Genomic DNA, 20517 nt, shown 5'->3' with positions numbered 1-20517 from the left:
TCATTTCAACTCAAACCTGTACTGAACAGGGGCCCCTAAATTAGTTTTGGTCCAGGGTACCCAAAATCCCTGACATGTCCCTGCCGTCACAAAGTCTGTCAGATAACATTACTCTGAAGTAAACTAGACAACATCATTAATTTATTATTAGTTCTATTTTTTTTTTTTAAAGTCTGACGTGTCCCAAACCCCCACTACTTCAGGCAAGCAACTTATCGTACCACTAAGGAATTCTCAATGAGGTGTTTGTTCAGCGCCTTCTCTGTGGACGTTCAACTATCTTCAGATCCATAACTGGTTGGTGAGCAATTATCCCATTATAATGCTGCCTAAAACGTTTGTTAATGATTTCTAGAGAAGATTTGTTTCTCGTGTACCAGCTCTGAGCTAGGGAGTTCTCGAACCATCTGACAACACTGTCTCCCTTACAGTCCCTGTCTTGGCTGAAAATGTCTGCAGAATATTCAGCTTTGGGAGAAACTGCTATCAAAACTCTCTTGCCTTTCAGCTCGTCCTATTTATAGTAGCAAAAATCCATCCATAGATTGACCGTCTCTGAAAAACAGGCACACCTGTCACATTTATGTGGGTGGTGTAATTATCAATGCATGTCATATGTAAAACAAAGCATCCTAGTAAAAACTATTTGCACACATTTTATCTTGGAAAGTGGTGTTTTGAGCTGTGTAATAAGCCTGTGTCATTTCACCACACCCACCCACTCACAAACCTGCAGTTTACTAAACACTCTTATTGTATTAAATGTTATTCGCTGAATATGCCCGGAATGTGCGCGTGGTGGTCGAGTCCAAAATTTTTCCTGCAGGTGGTGGGGGGCCCAACATCTGAAAAAAAAAAAAGCTGGGGGGGGCACAACCAACAAAAGTTTGAAGACCTCTGGTCTAACCGCTCACTCAGATCAAACCATCTCTGCCTTTTGGTGACTCCCCGTTTTCGCCGCTCCAGAATGGGTGGTAGAGCTTTCGCAGTGATCATGGGCAAAGCCTGGAACAGCCTGCCAATGTCCTTGCGGATGGCTGTATCGGAATCTACTTTCCGATGCCACTTGAAGACCTGGCTGTTTTCCAACTCTTAGCCCTCTATGAGTACCCGCATCTGCCGTCTGTCTTAGAGCCGGGAAACGCCCGCTGGGGGTAGCTGTGCGCTTTACAAGCTTCAAATAATATTAATAATAATAATGTCGATTCTGTTAATGACCTGAGTTTGACTCCGTTCCACATTCCTCTTCATTAGAAGCTCAACCTCTCACTTCCCTTTCTCTTCCTTCTTAATCCTCAACAAGCCAGGTACAAGTTTTGAAGAAGGTGTCCTTCTTCTTAACACCTCAAATGGCATTCTACCTGTTATTGAATGAGGTGTAATCGTGTTTGATAACAACATACTTTGAAGTGCTTTCTTCCATGATAGCCCAAACTTAAGTGCCAATTGTATTGCCTCTTTGACAATTCCATTGAACCGCTCAACCTGGCCATTACTTTTGGGATAATCCAATGACGTGCTTCCATGATTAACACCACACTTTTACAAAAGCGACTGAATCTATCTTGATGTAAGCTCCACCCCATTGTCAGACACCAACGACTCTGGTACCCCTTCCTTGCAAAAGACATCCTCCAAAAAATCAATAACCACCTCTGTGGTCACACTGCCATTCATATGTACTTCTGCCCACTTAGAGTAATGCCCAATAAGAACAATGGCATATGCCTCCTTGGACGGTAATTTGGTAAATGGCCCCACAATATCAATGGCTACTTTCCACCATGGCCCATCACATAAATGTATTGTTTGCAAAGGCACCACCACTGGTTTAATCACTTTGTCACTTGACATGCATGCATTAGATTCCCTCACCCAGCGATCCACCATACCATCCAAACCTGACCTCCAAATTTCTTCTTAAACTTTCCACCTCCTGCTTGACATCCTCCAATGGCCTTCATGTCCTAACTTGATAATGTTCTCGTGCTTCCCAATAGGCGATACAAACCTATCTCCTCTTAGGACAATACCATTAGAAAAGGATAATTCCTCCTTTACCTTCCAATATGTACTAAATTCAGCTTGCAATTCCCAGTCCAATGGCCACCCATTTACAATGTTTTTTTTTTACATCCAACAGCACCACATCTTTTTTCATTTCCTCTATCCATTTCACCTCAGGCAACTCCAATCCATTCACCACATCTCTGTTCCTACAACACATCACATCTTCATACATGTACCCCACATCACGTCCACTCTCATCCATTTCCTGTGCGTTTCACGATTCCACTGGTAACTGTGACAACCTATCAGCACCACAAGTATTTTTGTCTGGAACACATACAATATCATAATAATACATTTGCAACTTTGAAGCCAATCGTGCTAACTGTGCTCTTATATTTTTCCCACCTCCTGTTTTTAAAATATTCACTAAAGAGTTATGGTTTGCACAGACTTTGAATTTCCTGCCCCGAACATACACCCTGAAACACTCTACAGCTCAAGCTGGAGTGATTAATTCTTTTCCTAGCATTGAAAATCTTCTGCCCACTTGTGTCAGGGTGCGAGATGCATATACAACCACCCACTCATTGCCATCCTTCTTTAGTGATAGGACAGCTCCTACTCGGTAACCACTGGCACCCACAGATTTTTTTTTGTTGTAAAAATATATCTTTATTTATAAATATTTTGGTGCACGATACATTTTAACCAATCCCTTGTAGGGTGGTGTACTTTTTACCAGTCCAAAGTGTGGTGCTCGCAGGCATGTACTTTGGTGGTTTCCATCTAGATTCATTAATATATTAAGACTTACCTCATGTTGGGGGGTCTTTTATGACGCTTTTATTAGCCATTTAGCCCACTCTTTATATTTCCATATTTGGCTAGCTTCCGCCTGGCCTAAATTGTTAATGTCATACATTACATATATAATTGCTTTATTGAAACACAACTTTAATCATTCATTTGTGGTCAGTTGTTTGTGTGAGAAAAGTAATAGGTTTGTGGAGAGCTACAGGGTTTCTTTCCCCGCGTTGATTATTTTCCATGCGGTCTCTTTGTCTGCGGAGGGTAGAACCAGGCCGTAGAGAATGGAATGTTTTCATGTTGTAGATTTGTCAAGGAGGTGATGTGTTTTAGGAGCTTGCCTAGCTTCTTCCATAGTTTCTGTGCATATGGGCAGTTCCACATCAGATGAGTTGTGGTTTCTTCGTGTAGGCAGCTTTCTCTGGGGCATTTTGGTGTTCTCGCCATCCCTCTGCGGTGTTGGAACTGTCTGGTGGGGAGGCATTCGTGGACAACCATCCAGGCTAAGTCTCTTTGCTCATTGGTCAGGCGTTTCCAGCTTACTTGTTTCCACATTTCAGCTGTCTTTTTTTCCGGCCAGTTGGCGATAGTGTTCATTGTTGTTTGATTTTCAATGTCTGTGGTCAGTTGTCTTGCCGTAGTTTTCTCCCCAATGTCTTGTAGTAGAGCTTTGGTTTTCACCATGAGGGGTTCTAGGCGTATGCACATTGGGGGTGCGATGAGGTCAAAGACTTTGTTTGCTACTGAGTGGAGTTTGAAACGGTGGAACAAAAAGCCTGCGTGAAATTTGATGTACGCTGCACTTTTTGTGTTCTTGTTGTGCAGGCTTCTGTAGCATAGCATTAAATATTTAGTGAGCAAAAAGTCTCCGACACTTGGCATTTTCTTCCCTCCTTTGTCGTGGGATTTGCAGATGAGTTCTCTTTTCAGTTTTTCTGCGGTAGAGTTCCAAAGAAAGGTGAAACGTAGCCTGTTCAGTTTTTATAGCATGGCTTTGGTTGGAGGGAAACCACAGCTATTTATAAAAGGATTGGTAGTATAACTGCTTTTTTGACCAAGATTTTCCCTTCCAGGCTTAGCTTTCTTGTGCTCCAGAGGTATAGTTTGTTTGTGATTTTTTTGTTGCTTCTTGACAGTTTTTTTCACCCTTTGTGTCTTGGGAGAAGTGGATACCTAAGATTTTCGTGGGCTCTGTGGTGGTCTTGACTGGTAGCTTGGTTAGATTGTCCCATTGGCCCTTGGTGAGAACTGTTGTTTTCTCCTCGTTTAGGGTTAGTCCGGAAGATAGCTGAAGATTTGTACATGCAAAATAGTTCTCCTTACTGCTTGTGGTGTTTTGCAGATTACTGTGAGGTCGTCCATGTAAGCAATGCATTTGGCCTCCAGCCCTTTGGCTCCTGGTATTAGTGTCCCTCTGATGATTTTGTCTTTTCTGATTTGTATCAGTAAAGGTTCCAGGGCACATATGAAGAGGGCTGGGGATAGGGGGCAGCCTTGACGTACTCCTGTCTGGATGCAAAAGGGGTTAGACAGTGATCCACTTATATTTACACAGCTAGTTGCGTTTGTATATAGCATTTCAAGTTATAAGGTTGTCCCTGATTTGTCTGCCTGGGACTGTGCAGGTGTTATCTTTGTGTATTACGGTTTGTAATACTTTCTTCATCCTGTTGGCTAGAACCTTTGTGAAAAGCTTGTAGTCCACGTTTAAAAGGGAGATTGGTCTCAAGTTACCAATCTTTTTTTCTGGTCCTTTTTTTGTGTATCAGAGATATTATCCCATGACAAAAAGTGTCTGGGATGGAGTTGTTCCATACACATTCATAAAACATTTCTATTACATTGGGGATATGATTGGCCAGCAAACCTTGTAGAAATCCCATGGGAGCCCATCCACCCCCGGCTAGATAGCTTGTTACATTTCTGTAGAGCTTGCAAGAACTCTTTCCCTGTGAGCTCTTTCTTCATAAAATCACTTTCATTAGATGACAAACAGTTTTCAATTAGGTCAACATGTTGTGAAATTAAATCCTGGCTTTCATTTCCTTTTAGGTACAGTTTTTCATAAAACATTCTTGCCACTTGTTTACATTTTTCTGTCCCTTCCTGACTTTCCCCTTCCTTGTCTATCAGCTCCTGAATTTCTTTTGAACTTGTGTTTTTTTCCTAAAGAAAAAGGAGGTGCATTTTTCTCCCTCTTCATAGTGTTTTACTCTGGCGTTGAAGATAGTCTCCTTCCCTTTTTCTTCTAACCATGTGTTCATTTCTTGTTTTGCCTTTGTCATTTATTGTTGTACTTTCATCTCTAGGCCATCTAACTTGTGAAGGAGAGCTATTCTATCTTGCAGGATGTCAAATTGTTCTGCCTTATGTGCACTTCTTTCTCTCCCTATGGTTTTGAAATGGGCGGCTATGTGTTGTTTTGTTTGCACCCACCAGCCTGCCATGGATGTGTGATGTGGTTTGTTGCCTCTTAGGTCTTCGTATATTGCCTCAAAATCCTTCAGTGCGCCTTTTCTTGGAGGAGGGCAACATTCAGTTTCCAATACACTTTCCCTCTTTTCTTGTTTGCTTGTATCTGGTAGGTGTCGGTTATCAAGGAGTGGTCTGAGAAGGATGTGGCGGTGATGTGCTATTGTGTGGTGTTGATGTTTTTCTTGCAGAAGATGATAATATGGATTCACAAATAAGATGATAATATGGATTCACAAATAAGCAACCAACTACAACTAAGACATATCAGCAAAAACACTGTACGCTCTCCTCAAAGACATAAACCTAAAAGACACATACAGAGACAAACACAAGCCTAGCTCACGTTTTACATGGCACTCAGACAAAGGCACCACTAAATCGTGATTTATTTACAGGCTCTAACCCGAAAACTATCTACTAATTTTACCAATGCTTCCTAAAATGTCACATAAGAAGCAAATTACCCAGAAACTTCCCTTAGTAAAGTAGTGTGCCTAACTACGGTTAGTGCATTCCTACTAGCGGGCTGATACTCCGCCCCTTCGTTCCTAAATGTCCGCTCTTTATCATATTCAATGCCACAAAGAGCCCTGCATTTATATGAAAGTAAAGCAGCATTATGAGGCGCGCACAGGATTGTGGGTATGGAGAGTGCTGGTGACGTGCTGAAGGTTCCTCCGGAGTCTCCTGACCTCTAGCGGCAGGAGGGAGCGTTGCAGCTCCAGCTCCTTCGCGCAGGCGCGCGTCAGTCCTTCGCGCAGGCGCCTCGTTCTGCGTCACGTGACGTTCATGGCGCCTTCCTGAGGAAAGCAGTGGGGCTTCTCTCCTCAGCGTGGCCAAACCGCCACCGGATATTCTCATTTCCAACCAATCACGGAATTTCTTGTACAGAAACCCTTCAAAAACTACAATAAACTCCCGCTTCTCACGGCCCCTCGGAGTGCGCGTGATCCACGAAGAGCTCTACAGTCAACATGGTGAAAGGTTGTCATGTCCGCGCAGTCACAATAAAAATATAACTTCCTACTAGTAGGGTGACTTTTCACCGGTGACGTGTCAGTCACCCCCATGAATGCCTCTGTGTGCACAGCTACAGGCGCTCCTTCTACTGTTAAACAGAGGCCTGTGTCGCCTCTACTGATGTATTGGGTGTTTGCCGCAGAGGCTTCTGGGTATGCAAATGACTGTTGCTGGCCACGCCCCCTCCAGTGAGAGCAAGGCTCCTAGCAGCCCCATGGTGACTTGTGCTGTTGTGATCCTAAATGTATAAATTCCGTCTAGAGCTGGTTTGCAGCAATGGGGGGGGGGGGGGTGCACTTCATTTGCTTCCTTCCTTCTCTGGGCGTCATTTCTGACTCCGACCCATCTGTAACACTTATTATTCAAGGCCCCTTTTTTTTTTTTTTTTTTTTTTTTTTTTTTAGTTTTGGGGCAAAGACTTTTATTAAGTGCTTAAAAGTTTGCGATACATAGTTTTCAAGGAAGTGGTACCTCCCCCTTAGGGAAGGCAGTCCACTTCAACTTTTTAATCAATGCATTAAACCATTTACAAAACGTCGGTTTGGGGTTCAGAAATGTCTGCAGCTAGCGCTTGCAGTTTTTAATGGGGCCACTTTAAAGAGTCCAGTGGGGTAGGGGGGGTTAGTTACAGTTCTTCCCCTTCCTCACTTTTCTGCTTGTCCATGGCTGCATAGTCTCTAAGCAGGCTGAGCACCATCCTGCGGCACCCTTCTCGGTTCACCACCTCTCCATTGGTCACCAGGCGGGTCCTGGCGAACAGGAGAATGTCCTTAATACAGCAGAGGAGCCTCCAGCACCCCTGGATAGCTTCCCCCTTGTGTGTCCCTGGAAACAGCCCGTACATCATGGACTGTTCTGTAATGTTCTCGTAGGGAATAAGGGCTAGCAGTTCTTGTCGTAAGGCAGCCCTTAGTCTCTGGGCAAAGGGGCAGGCCCAGAAGAGATGGTGTGCAGATTCCTCTGCGGAGCATCCCCTTGGGCAGTTCCTGTGCGGGCACAGGCCTCTGCTGTGCATGAAGGACCTCACTGGCAGGCCCCCCTTCACAGACATCCATGCTATGTCCTTGTGTCTGTTGGTCAGACTTGGGGAGGACACATTTCCCCACACGTGCGTTGCCGTTGCTGGTGGCAGGTCACTCACTGCTTCGGTGGTGTCCCTGGTCCTGATCAGTTTGCGGATTGTCTTGGGCTTCCAGAGGCAAGGAGTGACACAGTTCAGCCCAAATTCCCCCACAAACTTTTCCACCTCCCTGTAGTACCATGGGAGGTCCCAGTTGAAAGTCACTGCATTTTCCCACTTATCCCATCCCAGCCGTCTCCACACCGGGAGAAGGAAAAAGCGGAAGACTTTGTAGGCAGAGTGGTCCTTGTTCATGTTTAACAGGGTTATCCGGACGCAGCCACACACAAAGAACGCCCTGAGGATCGTTGGGATGTCGGGGACTGCCTTCCCCCCTTTGCGGTGTTCCTTGTGCATGACCGACCGTTTCACCCTGTCCATCTTTGAGTGCCAGACGAAATGGAACACCATGCTGTTGATGGCCCGTGCTACGTTGGCCAGGAGTGGCCAGGCCTGTGTCACATACTGCAGCACGGGCAGGGCGTCGTTCCTGAGCACCAGAGCCTTCCCTTCAATGCTCAGGTTTCTCAGGCTCCAGAGACCCAGTTTCTGCTTCACCTTGGCCAAGCGTTCGTTCCAGCTCTTCGCTGCCGCCCCTGGTCCTCCAAACCAGACGCCGAGGATCTTCATCAGTCCTGCCTCAATGGGGAAGGGGAGAGGCTCGTTGCAGAGATCCCATCGCCCGAAGAGTTTGGCCTGCAACTTGTCCACGTTTATCCTCGCCCCTGATGCCTTGCCGAAGTCTGTGCACGCCTCCAGCAGGGATTTGACTGATTCTCCATCCGCGCAGATGAGGGTGACATCGTCCATGTACAGCGAGCACTTGACCTTCCTCTTCGCGTCGCCGGGTGTCTGGATTCCTCTGATGTTTGGGTTCTTCCTGATGTACTCGGCGAAAAGTTCTATAACCAAAACAAACAGAGGTGGCGAGAGCGGGCAGCCTTGTCTTACCCCAGACCTGATAGGAAAGGGGTCTGTTTTACAACCATTTACAATGACTGAACTGAAGATGTCTTTATACATTACTTTAACGTAACCGCAGAAGCGCTCCCCCAGCCCAAACCCGTGTCGTACCCTCTCCATGAACTCATGGTAGACGCGATCGAAAGCCTTCTCCTGATCTAGACAGACCAGGGCAGCCCGGATCTTGCGGTCCGTGATGTACTGGATCGTGTCCCTTATCAGTGCCAGGCTATCTGCGACCCTGCGCCCCGGGACCCCACAGGTTTGATCTGGGTGTACTAACTCTCCCATGGCGCCCTTCAGTCTGTTCACTAGTGTCTTTGCAAGGATCTTGTAGTCTACATTCAGGAGAGAGATGGGACGCCAGTTCTTTAGGTCACATCTCTCCCCCTTATGTTTATACAAGAGAGCAATCATTCCTTCCCTCAGAGTGCGGGGCATTATTCCCTCCCTCTCCATCTCCTCATACACCTGCAGGAGATCCGGTCCCACTAGGTCCCACAGTGAGGCATAGACTCGACTGGGAGACCGTCACTACCCGGTGTCTTTCCTGGCTTGAAGGATTTCACTGCAAGGTGCAGCTCGTCCAAAGTCAGGGGGGCATTAAGGGCTTCTCTCACTGTTGGGGAAACAGTTCTCGGGATACCAGACAGAAACTTTTCTGCCTGGTCTCCCTCTGACCTCTTCTCTGAGTAGAGGTCCCCATAGAAATCTGTCACTACCTTCTTAATGCCCTCCCTTGTGTCACAGAGGGTCCCCTCCTTGTTGCGCAGTTGAACCAGAGGGGTGTGCGAAGAGTGGATTTTCTTAAAGAAGAAGGAGTTGCATTTCTCCCCCTTCTCCAAGTTCTCCACCTTGGAACAGAAAATGATCCTCCTGGATTCGTCGTGAAAGTGCTCGCTCAGCTCTTTCTTGACTTCTTCCAGGGGGCTCATGACGTCCCATCCCCGGAGTTGGAGGTCGTGCAGTTCTTGCAGCTCTTGCTGTAGTCTACTGAACTCCCTCTTTCGCCCCCTTTCAACCTGCCTGCCCACATTCTTGAAAAAATCCCGGAGCCTGCCCTTGACCCATTCCCACCATTTCCCTGTGGACTCGAATGTGTCTTTCATGGCCTGCCACTGGGTGTATGTCTCCCTCAACACCTCCATCACACCCTCTTTCTCCAGCAGAGAGCTATTCAGTTTCCAAGTGCCTGGACCTGTCAGGAACTTGCCCGTCAGTTCCCCTTGGAAGTGGATAGCTCTGTGGTCGGAGAAATGAACTGTCCCCATTGAATGTTGCTTGAGCTTCACTGATTGAGAGGTGAGGATGAAGTCTATCCCGGAGCGCAAGGAACCATCAGGGCGACTCCAGGTGAAGTTCCTGGCGTCCGCCCCCATGGTCCCAATGACGTCTGTCAGGGAGGCCTCCCCCACCATCTCTACCAGTAGTCTCGCGGCGCCATCCATCCGTCCTTCCCCAGCCCTGGCCCTGAAACAGCTCCCGTCGCTCGCCTACGTCAGAAGGGGCGTACACGTTGATGAGTCTAACTGGCTCTCCTGCCCACGAACCGTCGACGACAAGAGCCCTGCCGCCCTCCAGCTCGGTGACTGAGTCCATCGTGAAACGCCTTCCTCTGACTAAGGTAGCCTCTCCCACAGACCTACTGCTGTTCCCCCCAGACCAAAAGGAAGGCCCTAGGGTCCACTGCTGCTCTAGGTGGGAGTATGACGTTACAAAGGGGATGGAGCATTCCTGAATCATGTACACATCGCACTCCTGGCTGGCAAGAAAACTCAAAGTACTAGCCCATCTGCGCCTGTCTCTAATACTTCTGACATTTATGGAAAATAATGAAATAGCCATCATTAATTAGTTTTTAAGAGTAAACTTAATACTTAAAGACTAATTATCAAGTCAAGGCAATTGGTTGCAAAAACATTCGACAAGGCTACTTACGGGGCTGGTTGAGCCTCCTGTCGGGTCTCTTGTGCTGGGCTTTCCTGCTCGGCGGCTGTTGCTTGCTGTTGCACGATGGCTGCTCCACCTTCTTGGCTGGGCTCGTGGTCTGCCTCCTCTGGGGTGACGGGCAGGTCTTGCTCTTGGCCCTCGATGGTGATCTCAACCTCTTCTACTCTTGTTGGCGATGGGGGTGGGGATGCTTCCATGGAGTTTGCCAGCGCCCTCATCTCCCTCAGCACTTCTGTCACTTGCTTGAGTTGCTCATTCGTGGTGTCTTGTGCCGGCTGCATTTCTTCTTCTGGATCCTCGAGCGCGGAGTAGGAGTTGTGGGTGCTCAAGGGTCTCTTGCTTGCTCCTTCAGAGTCCGTTGAGTGTCTCCTTTTCCTGCGCTCCTGTGTTGTCCAGGCACCTTCCTCCGGGGCCTCGGTGGCAGTTGGGGTGGGAGTCTCCATTAGCTCACTGTGCACACCGGGCTCAGGGATGGTATCGTTGGGTGTCTGTGTCTCTGGGACCTTGGCGGTGTCCTGCTTGGGCTTGGGCGCGTTCTGGTTGTGGCCCTTCCCTTTCCCGGTCCCCCTCTCCTGCCGCGGGGCTGGGACTGGATGCAGGGTCACTTCTGCCTCCTCCTCCTCTGGTTGGCTTCTCCACTGAGGTTGGGCAGCGTGGGCGTAGGATTTGGCTCTTTTTGGGCAGTCCTTAAAGAGATGGCCTACACCCCCACAGAGGTTGCATGGGGTTTTCTATTTGCAGGTTTTTGCTGTGTGGCCTTCTTTTTTGCAGTTCCTGCATATTTGCGCTGTGCAGTCTTTGCCAGTGTGGCCTGGTTTGCTGCACCTGTTGCATAGTTTGGGCTGCCCAGGGTTGTACAGGTATCCTGAGTCGCGCCCTAGAGAGAAACTGGAAGGGGGGTGGCAAATTCCATCTGGGGCCAACGGGTCCTCCTTCAGCTTCACCATTGCTGTCCATTTACCATCCCAGATGCCATCACTGTCCAGGTTGCGGGAGGGGGCTTTAGTCACTGTGCAGTGGCGGCGTAGGAAGGTTGTCAGGTCTTGGACATTGACATGTGGGTTGTAGACATGCACGGTCATTCTCTTGACCTCCAGCACGAGCTGGCATTCCAGGTGGAAGTCAGAGAAGGGTTTCTCCTCCCGTCGTGACCAGCACATCTGCCAATACCTCCTGCAGATTTGTTCGGACATGAACGTCAGCAGGTAGGTGCCTTTGGGTGCATCCGTCATGATGCACCAGATTTCTGCTGCTGTGAACCCCATCTTAGTTACCAGCAGCTCAGTGAATATCTTCCTGCTTAGGTGTTGTGTGGTGTTGTGTGGTGCCATCTGACTCCACCTTTCTCTGCAGCTTCACAGTGTTGTGGCACCATGGATTCAGAGGTCTGCTCATCCTGCTGCTCCGCTGTGCTGTGCCCAGGAGAAGAAGAAGGATTCCTCAAGGAGCTAGGGGGAGAACCAAGAAGATGCCTTCAAAACAAAGAGCACATCTTGCTGAACGATTCGAATCGGTGGTGGTCCCATCCTCTTAGGACTACCACAAGCACAGTTATGGGCACAAATACAGTCCCAATTAAAAGCCCCTGCAAAGCATTATGGGACGAGATTAGCAGTGGGAAGTGAATATTATAGTATCCAAATAATTCTACAAAGAGCTGCAGTTCACCTCCTCATCCCCAGATGTCCCTGATGAGGCAAATGCAATAGCATTTAAAATATTATACATCAAGCTGCAGTTCACCTCGTTGTCCCAAGATGTCCCTGATGAGGCAAATGCAATAGCATTTAAAATATTATACATCAAGCTGCAGTTCACATCGTCGTCCCTAGATGTCCCTGATGAGTAAAATTCAAAAACATTGAAACCCTTTCATGAATGCTAATAATGATGCTAATCTTATCCCATAATGCTTTGCAGGGGCTTTTCGTTGTATTTTTGCCCATAACTGTGCTTGGGGTGGTTTTAAGAGAATGGGACCACCTGTGGTAAATAAATAATTAATTATGGTTCTATTTTTCAGGATACTCATATAAACAGATAGCTCAATAAATAAGAGTCAGGATTCGAGGTATCTTGAGTCTACAGGCTTTAATCAGGCATAAGGGACAGGAACAGGACAGCCTGCATGGGAATAGACGGATGGCAGCTGCCGGGGGCAGGAATGGCATGAGCAGGGACGCTTGGGATAACTTTTGACATGGGTGCACAGTATATATATATCAAAACAATTGCATTACATTCAATACAGTAGGCGTAGCAGTAGGCGTGACTCGTAGCAGTCGCGAAAGATAAGGGCAAAATGATGTAACAAGAAGGCGTGTACAGGGCGTATACATAGACATGTGATGTAAACGTAACAGAAATGTCATAAACGGGGCGGACACATGGAGGGGGCTACCTGGGCAGCTGGGACCTCTAACCTAGTGGTGCGCGCAAACGGGCAATGACGTGTTACCAGGGAGAACTGGGGGCTATGACTTCTGCGCTAGAAGAGGAGACTAAAGTCTGGAGTGTCAGAGCGACATGTACCTAAGGCCTATCTGGTATCTGGTGTTTGGAGTACATATTGATAGAGTCCAAAAGTTATCAGGGCAAAGGCTACTTGATACTAAGACTGATGCGTGCATAATTCTACATGTGTTGCGTGTGCGAGGAATATTCTATGAATATTAATACAGTATTTCTCTTACATGGAGACATAAAGGCTAGACCATGACGGAAACTATTGATGCGATGCAGTAGCTTAGGAATGCAGAGGAGGGCTGGACTGATAACTAGAAGCATAACATACTCTTGGCAGACTGAGAGGCAGAGCCAGGCCGGGCCGGGCACTGCGAGGCATGAAGTAAGCGAAGGGTCAGGGATACAGGTGGGGGCTGTATCGCTCCTCGGAGAGGGTTCAGAAGACAGGAGCTGAATCTGAGTCCGGGCCCTTTTGAGGCCTAGAAACGGGGACAATTCAATGAATTAACGTGCACATTGTAAAATGTGGCAAGGGCTGGAAACTGACATACTAGAGATGGACACAACTGTAATTGCGTCTTTAATCGATCAGAGGGGAATACATGCATATCGATCATGCACATATAACAGAAGATGGGGAACACGTAGGCCCATACAACATGGCAAAATTTACTTTTCCACATTCCCTCTTTGTGCCCTACGTTTCCATCAGGAAACATCAATATTCATGATACCATCTATTATTTCATATAGCATCATTTGCTCGTCTCGAATTGTCTTGGAACGGGATTTAGGACTAGGGATACAAGAGGTAGCACAAATGCCGCAAATCGCAGGGCCACATTGTATACAGAGGCAGCAACTGAATATGGTCATTACTGCAATACCTAGGAATGACAATACTTTCCATCCCCAGGCAGATATAATACTCCAGAGCCAACCGGACCATGTCCAGGTGCCTGGATTCTGGTGTAACTGATGGGCAATTTTATGAAGTCTGGTTATAGCCGAATAAACAGACGGCGCGTTATTAGGAATGAAAATACAGCAACTAGATCTGATGACTCTACATGCTCCTCCTCTATCGGCCAGTATGACGTCAAGAATGAGACGATTTTGGAGCACGACAAATCTCATAGCAGATTGCTCTTCGGTTAAGTTACCTAGAGCAGAAGTAGTCTCATTCACTACTGCTTTAAGGGTTCTTGTTAACCTACAGATTAGCTTACTATTCTGGATAGGTCCTATAAAGAAGAAGAAATCTTTATTGAAGTCTTGATACTGTTCTAGAGTAGTTTCAGTTTGATCGACAATTGGGGACTCGATCTCCCTTTTATGTCTGACGTGTACTAGATGTGTGTTTCTGTGATAATCAGATGGGGCTAGAAAAACTGGTGGCAGTAGGAAGGCAATGTAACATGTTCCATCCCAATCGAGGGGCAGACGAACATATGCGGTCTGACCACAAACAAAATAAGAATGACGTGAGGCTTTGAAAATAGATTTCCCACTGTCACTATACTCGACAGTAGTAGTACAATCACTATGTCCTACATGTGCGGATCCATTCTTTCTGACACATAATTCACCTTTGACTGGCAGTACTGAAATAGCAGGCAAATCTGGAGTAGTATCAGACTGAACATGCAGGACCATGAAATTCGAAGAATAATTACCTAAATCGTATACTTCATTTTCTAGATCTAACCCTGTTCTATGGGAGAGACCTTGCTTGTCTGGAAAACATGTTCTATTCAGAAGGGACATATCATTGAAGGATGACGTTAAAGTGGACCATGCTCCACACGAACCGTTATGTGAAAACGGATAAGGAAAGAGTGGCAGAACTCCCTTCGGTGTCTGGAAAGGGGGGAGTCGACCACACACCCAACAATTAGTGGCATTGCTGGTCTGGTGTGAATAGTGCAACATTCTGATGAATGTATTATTTCGCATAGCAAGACGATAGGATAGCTCGTGAGGAGGCAGATCACTAAATGTGTGCTCTACTGTAGCATTGGAAAACATATGTACATGTGAAATTGGAAAACATAAATGTAAAGCATAACTTGTGCAGGTAACCATAAGACTCAAAAATAATAGAAAACATAGAACAATGATACATCTTATAGAGTTTTGACTAACTCTCTCACTATGGGGGTCTATCTCATACATGTCAGGAACCTGTCTAACCGTTTCACCCGAGAGGGACTTAGACAATTAAACTGGCTGACTTATTTTACTAGACCGGAGTTTCTTTTTATACTCCTGTTGCGGAGTTTTCTCTAACAGGGGAACTTTGAGTTCAGAGTCTGTTTTTAGGCAGTCTTTAGGAATAAGGCAGTCCTTAGCAAATGTATTTTCTGGTAGTCCATGGAACTTCTTTATATGGGTCAGGTGGACCCACCCCTTCCTGCCCTCGAGTTTTACTGCAGTCCTTATTGTTAGCAAAACGAGGCGGGGCTCCTTCCAGCGGGGCTCCAGCGGACTTGAACGATCAAAATTCCGCACCAACACCAGATCGCCTGGAATGACTTCATGCGGTTTCACCTCGGTGTTGTCTGGAAATGCGGCGGCAACCTGTGAACGACAAGAGTATAGGGCAGACATCAAGGAAGCTAGGTAATCTGTCAGCATATTACTGGAAACGTCTGTAATACTGCGGGGTCTAGGTGTAACACACATGTTTGGGGGGCGGCCGAATACGACCTCATACGGGGACAGACCTGATCTGGAATGCGCAACCATCCTCATATAAAATAAAGCAACTGGCAGGGCAACTAGCCAGTCTACACCTTTCTCTTTACATACTTTTGCAATGCGGACTTTCAGAGTCTGATTATGTCTCTCTACGAGACCGGCTGCTTCAGGATGGCGCACACAATGGAACTTCCACTGGTACCCTAACAGAAGGGAAACATGTTTCATGAGCTCAGATGAAAATGGCTGGCCGTTATCTGAATACACGACCCTAGGGAGTCCATAGCGGGGAAAGAATTCACGAACCAACTGCCTGGCAGTGGTCGCGGCTGTGTAATCTGGAACTGGATATGCTTCTGTCCACCTGGACAAAGCGCATACTACTACGAGGACATACTTGAAACCTCGACATCGCTCCATCTGAATATAATCCATCTGGAGGACCTCAAAAGGGTGGTCAGGAGGTTGGAATCCACCTTGTTCCACCGGGACACTTTTACCTGGATTGAACTGACAACATATCATACAGGTACGGACTTTCTGCTTGGCTGCAGCTCGTAAATGCTTGTTGAACCAAAGGTTCTGAATACTGTCTAACATAGCTTTTTCTCCTAGATGTGCTGGACTATGTGCGGTATTAATAATGACTTGAACCATAGAGTCGGGGAGAAACCATGTGGCTTTTCCCTTCGTCAACCATCCTTGATCTGTCTAGACCCCTCCTTGTTCGGACCATTTCTTAATTTCTTCGGGAGTAGCATGTAACTGTATGTCTATGACATCTTGTGTAGGGTCCCTAACTGTCATACAAGTAGCCTGATCTGGAATGAGTGTCTGTGTCGTGTTAACTGGAATGTCTGGAGTCTGAGCTGTAAGCTTGGCTGTTCGATCTGCTAGATCGTTACCTTGGGAAATGATGTCAGTAACTTTCGTATGTGCCTTGCACTTCATGATAGCGATAGCTGTCGGTAAATGTATTGCATCTAACAGAGCTTGAATGAGGAGACCATGCTGAATCTTGGTTCCATGAGAAGTCATAAAACCTCGTTCCTGCCAGAGCACTCCAAAGTCGTGTACGACTCCGAATGCGTAACGTGAATCTGCATATATATTTACTTTCAGGTTCTTGGCATGTATGCAGGCTTGGGTCAGAGCAACTAGCTCTGCTGCTTGAGCAGACAGTGTGTCAATACGATGTGTTTCTATAACTTCGGTTTCAGTAGTCACTGCATACGCGGCTACTAGTTCTCCTGTACTTGTTCTCATACATGAACCATCCACATAAAGTGTCAGGTCAGGATTAGGTAATGCAATATCTGTCAGGTCTTGTCTTGGCTTTGTCATAGTGTTAACAACTTCCACACAGTCATGTGTGGCAGGATTTGAAGTAACTGAGGGTAACAGTGTAGCTGGATTTAGAATGTTGCAGCGTCTGATTTCTATGTGTGGCTGGAACAGTGTCAGTTCATAACCTGTTAAACGTGCAATTGTCAAGTGCTGAGTCTGTGTTCGGTTTAAAAGAACTTCCACGGAATGTGGAACTTGTACTGTCAGGGAGTGTCCTAATACTATGGAATCACTTTGTCTGATAGCTAGAGCTGTGGCTGCAACTGACTTGAGGCACGCAGGCAGCGCCTGGGCTACTGGATCTAATGTGCTCGAAAAATAAGCACAGGGCTTGTACTGTCCTGCTTGATCTTGTGTGAGAACAGATAATGCAGTACCATCAAGTTCTGTGACAAAAAGTGTAAAAGGCTTACTGTAGTTTGGTGTTGCTAGAACAGGTGCTTGGCATAAGGCTTTCTTTAACTCATTAAAAACAAGTGTATGTTCCTGGGTCCAAGGGAGGACAGCCGATACGGCTGCCTCCTGTGTCGTTAACTGTATCAGTGGTTTGGCTAGAAATGCATACTGAGGAATCCATTGTCTGCAGTAAGAAGTAAGGCCAATAAAAGCTCGTACCTCCTTCTGTGTCTTGGGCTGTGGAAGACTCGCTATTAACTGGATACGGTCTGGTGTCAACTGCCTACCCCACTTGGACAGCAAGTGTCCTAAGTATACCACTTGCTGGACACAGAATTGTAATTTGGAAGGGGACACCTTGTGCCCCTGCTCGGCCAGAAAATACAGGACTGTAAGTGACGCACGCTCGCAGTCACGTTCAGAACGGGCTGTGATCAGTAGATCATCGACATACTGGAGCAGGGCAGTGTCAGTTGGCATGTGAATATTGTCTAGTTGTCTCTTAAGTGCTTGACTGTAAATACTAGGACTTTCTGTAAAACCTTGAGGAGCTCGTGTGAATTTATAGCTTCTTCCATTTAAACAGAATCCGAAAAGGTACTGGCTGAAGGAAGGATGCAGAAGTGGGAGGTTACATAGATACTGTCCTCAATAGTTATGTACTGTGCTTTCAATTTGCTACTTGTACTCTGTGACCCAACTTTCGGCTCAATCACTTTGTGTTATTAATAAGGAGCATTGGTTACAGACTATGTCTTTCTTTCTTCATATAGTTGCTCCTTCCAAATCAACAACAAGGAGGGAGCAGGCTAGATTGGCCCGGCAACGGAGGCTGGAGGCCACAGTCGCCGAGTATCGGCGGCTGGTGGCCCTGGAGGAGGAGGAGGACACGCAGTCGAGCGGGGCAACATCTTCGACTGTGACCACTGCATCCTCCTCCGTGACTAAGCCAGCGGGACCGAGCCGGGCTAAGAAAGCCGACCGCCACCGCCAAGCAACCGAAATACCAGCTGCCCCCCACAGGAGCTGCAAGGAACGCCAACGCCACCTACGAGTCCGCATGTCCAACCTGGAGCAGGAGGTCCTGAGGTATAAGACCTTGGTTAAGGGCCTCCGCTCCGAGCTTGCCACCCTCCGCAAGGAGTATGATGCCCATGCCGCATCATGCACCAGCACCAGCACCCTCCAGTAGTGGAGTGTCCCTTGCCCTTTTTTTATAGACTTTTGGGGGGTGGGATTTGGGAGTTGGGATCGTTTTGGGATGTTTCAGAGACAATCGTTGGGGTTAGGGTGGGTGAGGGAGATTATTTTGTTAGGGATAAATAAATATATTTTTCAACTTTATCTGACCATACCTGTTTTTTACTGCTTTTCAGTCTGGTGGGTGGGGGGCGGGGGTGTAACAGTAACTTTGTTTTCCTGAACAGTCGTAGGACTTTAGTAGTACAACCGTCAATCTCTTGTCTACTCCGAAATAATACTCCATTATACTACCTCCCACCAAACGCTTATCTTACCTGTAATTTGTGTTAGAAATTAGGGCTAGGCCCAGGGCTGGCTCCAGGTGAAATGGGGATTAACGTTGTCATTCCTGGGCGGGTGACATTTCCTCATTGCGGTGGTACTAGTGGTGTGACACAGTGGCAGTTGCATGCCTATGGAAAAAAAGAAAACGAAACCTTGTTTGTACTCCTTACTGTAGCATTACAACGGTTACGGTACGATCGAGAAAATAGCAGGTGACAGTACACTAGAACAGTGCCATAATGTAGCGTAACAAATGGTAAAGTATTGCAAGTATAACTAGTACTTGCGTTGAATTTATTTGACATTGGCTACTACTACTAGAAGATATAGTACTGAAGCTGAGTAAGTCTAGAAGATATCCTCGTATTCCTTCACCAGCCTGTTGCTGCTATCACCTTATCCTCCCCAGCAAGTGTGTGGAATTATTGATGTCATTTTAGTCAGACATCAAGCAAAACAGGGGGGAGAGGGTTTGTAAAATGGATGGGAATGGGGGTTTCTTTTTGGGTAGGTTTTGTTGAGAGAAGAAAAAAAAAGCAGAGCATGGACAAACAATAATTGAAGATACAGAGTTTACAGACAATCTTTGGTTACAAACTAAAGGTAAGCACATGCAGTCACACTCATAGAATAAAAGACAACAATGGATACTGTATCTGTATTGCGTATGTTGTTGGAGTTGTCCTGTTGAAATTGGTAAGTAAGTTGCATGCAGCAAACAATTCCTCTTATTGGCGGCACTCCTCCATTCCAGCTGACGCTTCGTCCATCAATGTGGTGGTGACCACTGACAGAAGAGACACCCTGTCCACTGCCTGCCTGGCGGATGTTGACTGAAACCCGGCCTGTAATTATTGAACGGAAAACAGGAAGTGCTATTACAATACCACTGATAAATAAATAAAAGGTATGTACGCTGTGTGGTTCAAAAAGTGACACTTTGATTTCCCTAATAGACAGTACAATATTTTTGAAATTGCGTGCTCTGTCTGAGTCACCTTTTTAAGGATCAATAAGTATGGCCAAAATATTATAGCGGATCTTTCCCCTCAAGGTGGGTGTACTACTGTGTTTTAGAATAAAATTTGACCTTCCCAGCAATGCTCCCACCAAGACCCTTAATAAAGCCAGTCGCAAAAATGTAGAAGAACCCAATCATATCTCCAAAAACGATGCCTAGCAGAAAAATGGTTACAAAACGTACTTTGAAATTAACAGTAGACCCAAATACAGACCGTGGATTGTATTCAAACCACTTGCCTGCAAGCAAAAGTATCCATAGCCAGCATCGCTCCAACAGTGCTCTACAACAACAGAACCGCGTTGCAATAGAACCCCCCTAAACACATGCAATCCTGCTGCTAGGGCTAACCCTAACGAACCCTAACTTACAAAAAGTGCCAAAACTGGTGTTTCCTTATGGATTTTGTCCAACAAACTTCTAGCCGGTATTAGACCTTCCCAGGAATGCCCCAGCCAAGACCCGCCAACCCACCCGCAAAAAAACACGCGGCAACACCCCCAAACAGCGAAAAAGCTAAATCTCATACTTACAATATCTCTCGGCCTTCGGTCCAAAGTAACGCGCTGTGCAGCTAGGTCATCATCAATCATCATAACTCCTGTTTTCCACCACGGATTTCCTGAAAAGCAAATGCAATCAAGATTAGACTGTCGCAGCAGTGCTTCGACAGAGACCCCGGCCGCAACCCACCCACGAACAGCAGGAAGCC

General features: G+C 46.6%; 1 protein-coding gene and 1 pseudogene across 1 annotated transcript; both read right to left on the bottom strand.

The window, feature by feature from the left end:
* Positions 1-6714: 6714 nt before the first annotated feature.
* Positions 6715-8245, bottom strand: LOC144806056 (uncharacterized). Its single transcript, XM_078672506.1, has one exon. The coding sequence runs from the start codon at positions 8243-8245 to the stop codon at positions 6941-6943; it is 1305 nt and encodes a 434-aa protein (XP_078528632.1). The 3' UTR covers positions 6715-6940.
* Positions 8246-10332: 2087 nt separating this feature from the next.
* Positions 10333-11743, bottom strand: LOC144806049 (uncharacterized; annotated as a pseudogene).
* Positions 11744-20517: the final 8774 nt, after the last annotated feature.

Source organism: Lissotriton helveticus (genome assembly GCF_964261635.1).
Source record: "Lissotriton helveticus chromosome 1_1 unlocalized genomic scaffold, aLisHel1.1 SUPER_1_unloc_41, whole genome shotgun sequence".
Taxonomy (NCBI): Eukaryota; Metazoa; Chordata; class Amphibia; order Caudata; family Salamandridae; genus Lissotriton; species Lissotriton helveticus.
Note: the sequence above shows the minus strand (reverse complement) of the source record. Positions and strands in the feature narration are given on the sequence as shown.

Coding starts and splice junctions, on each gene's coding strand:
- LOC144806056 (XM_078672506.1), bottom strand. CDS start 8,245: ATGGACGATGTCACCCTCATCTGCGCGGATGGAGAATCAGTCAAATCC.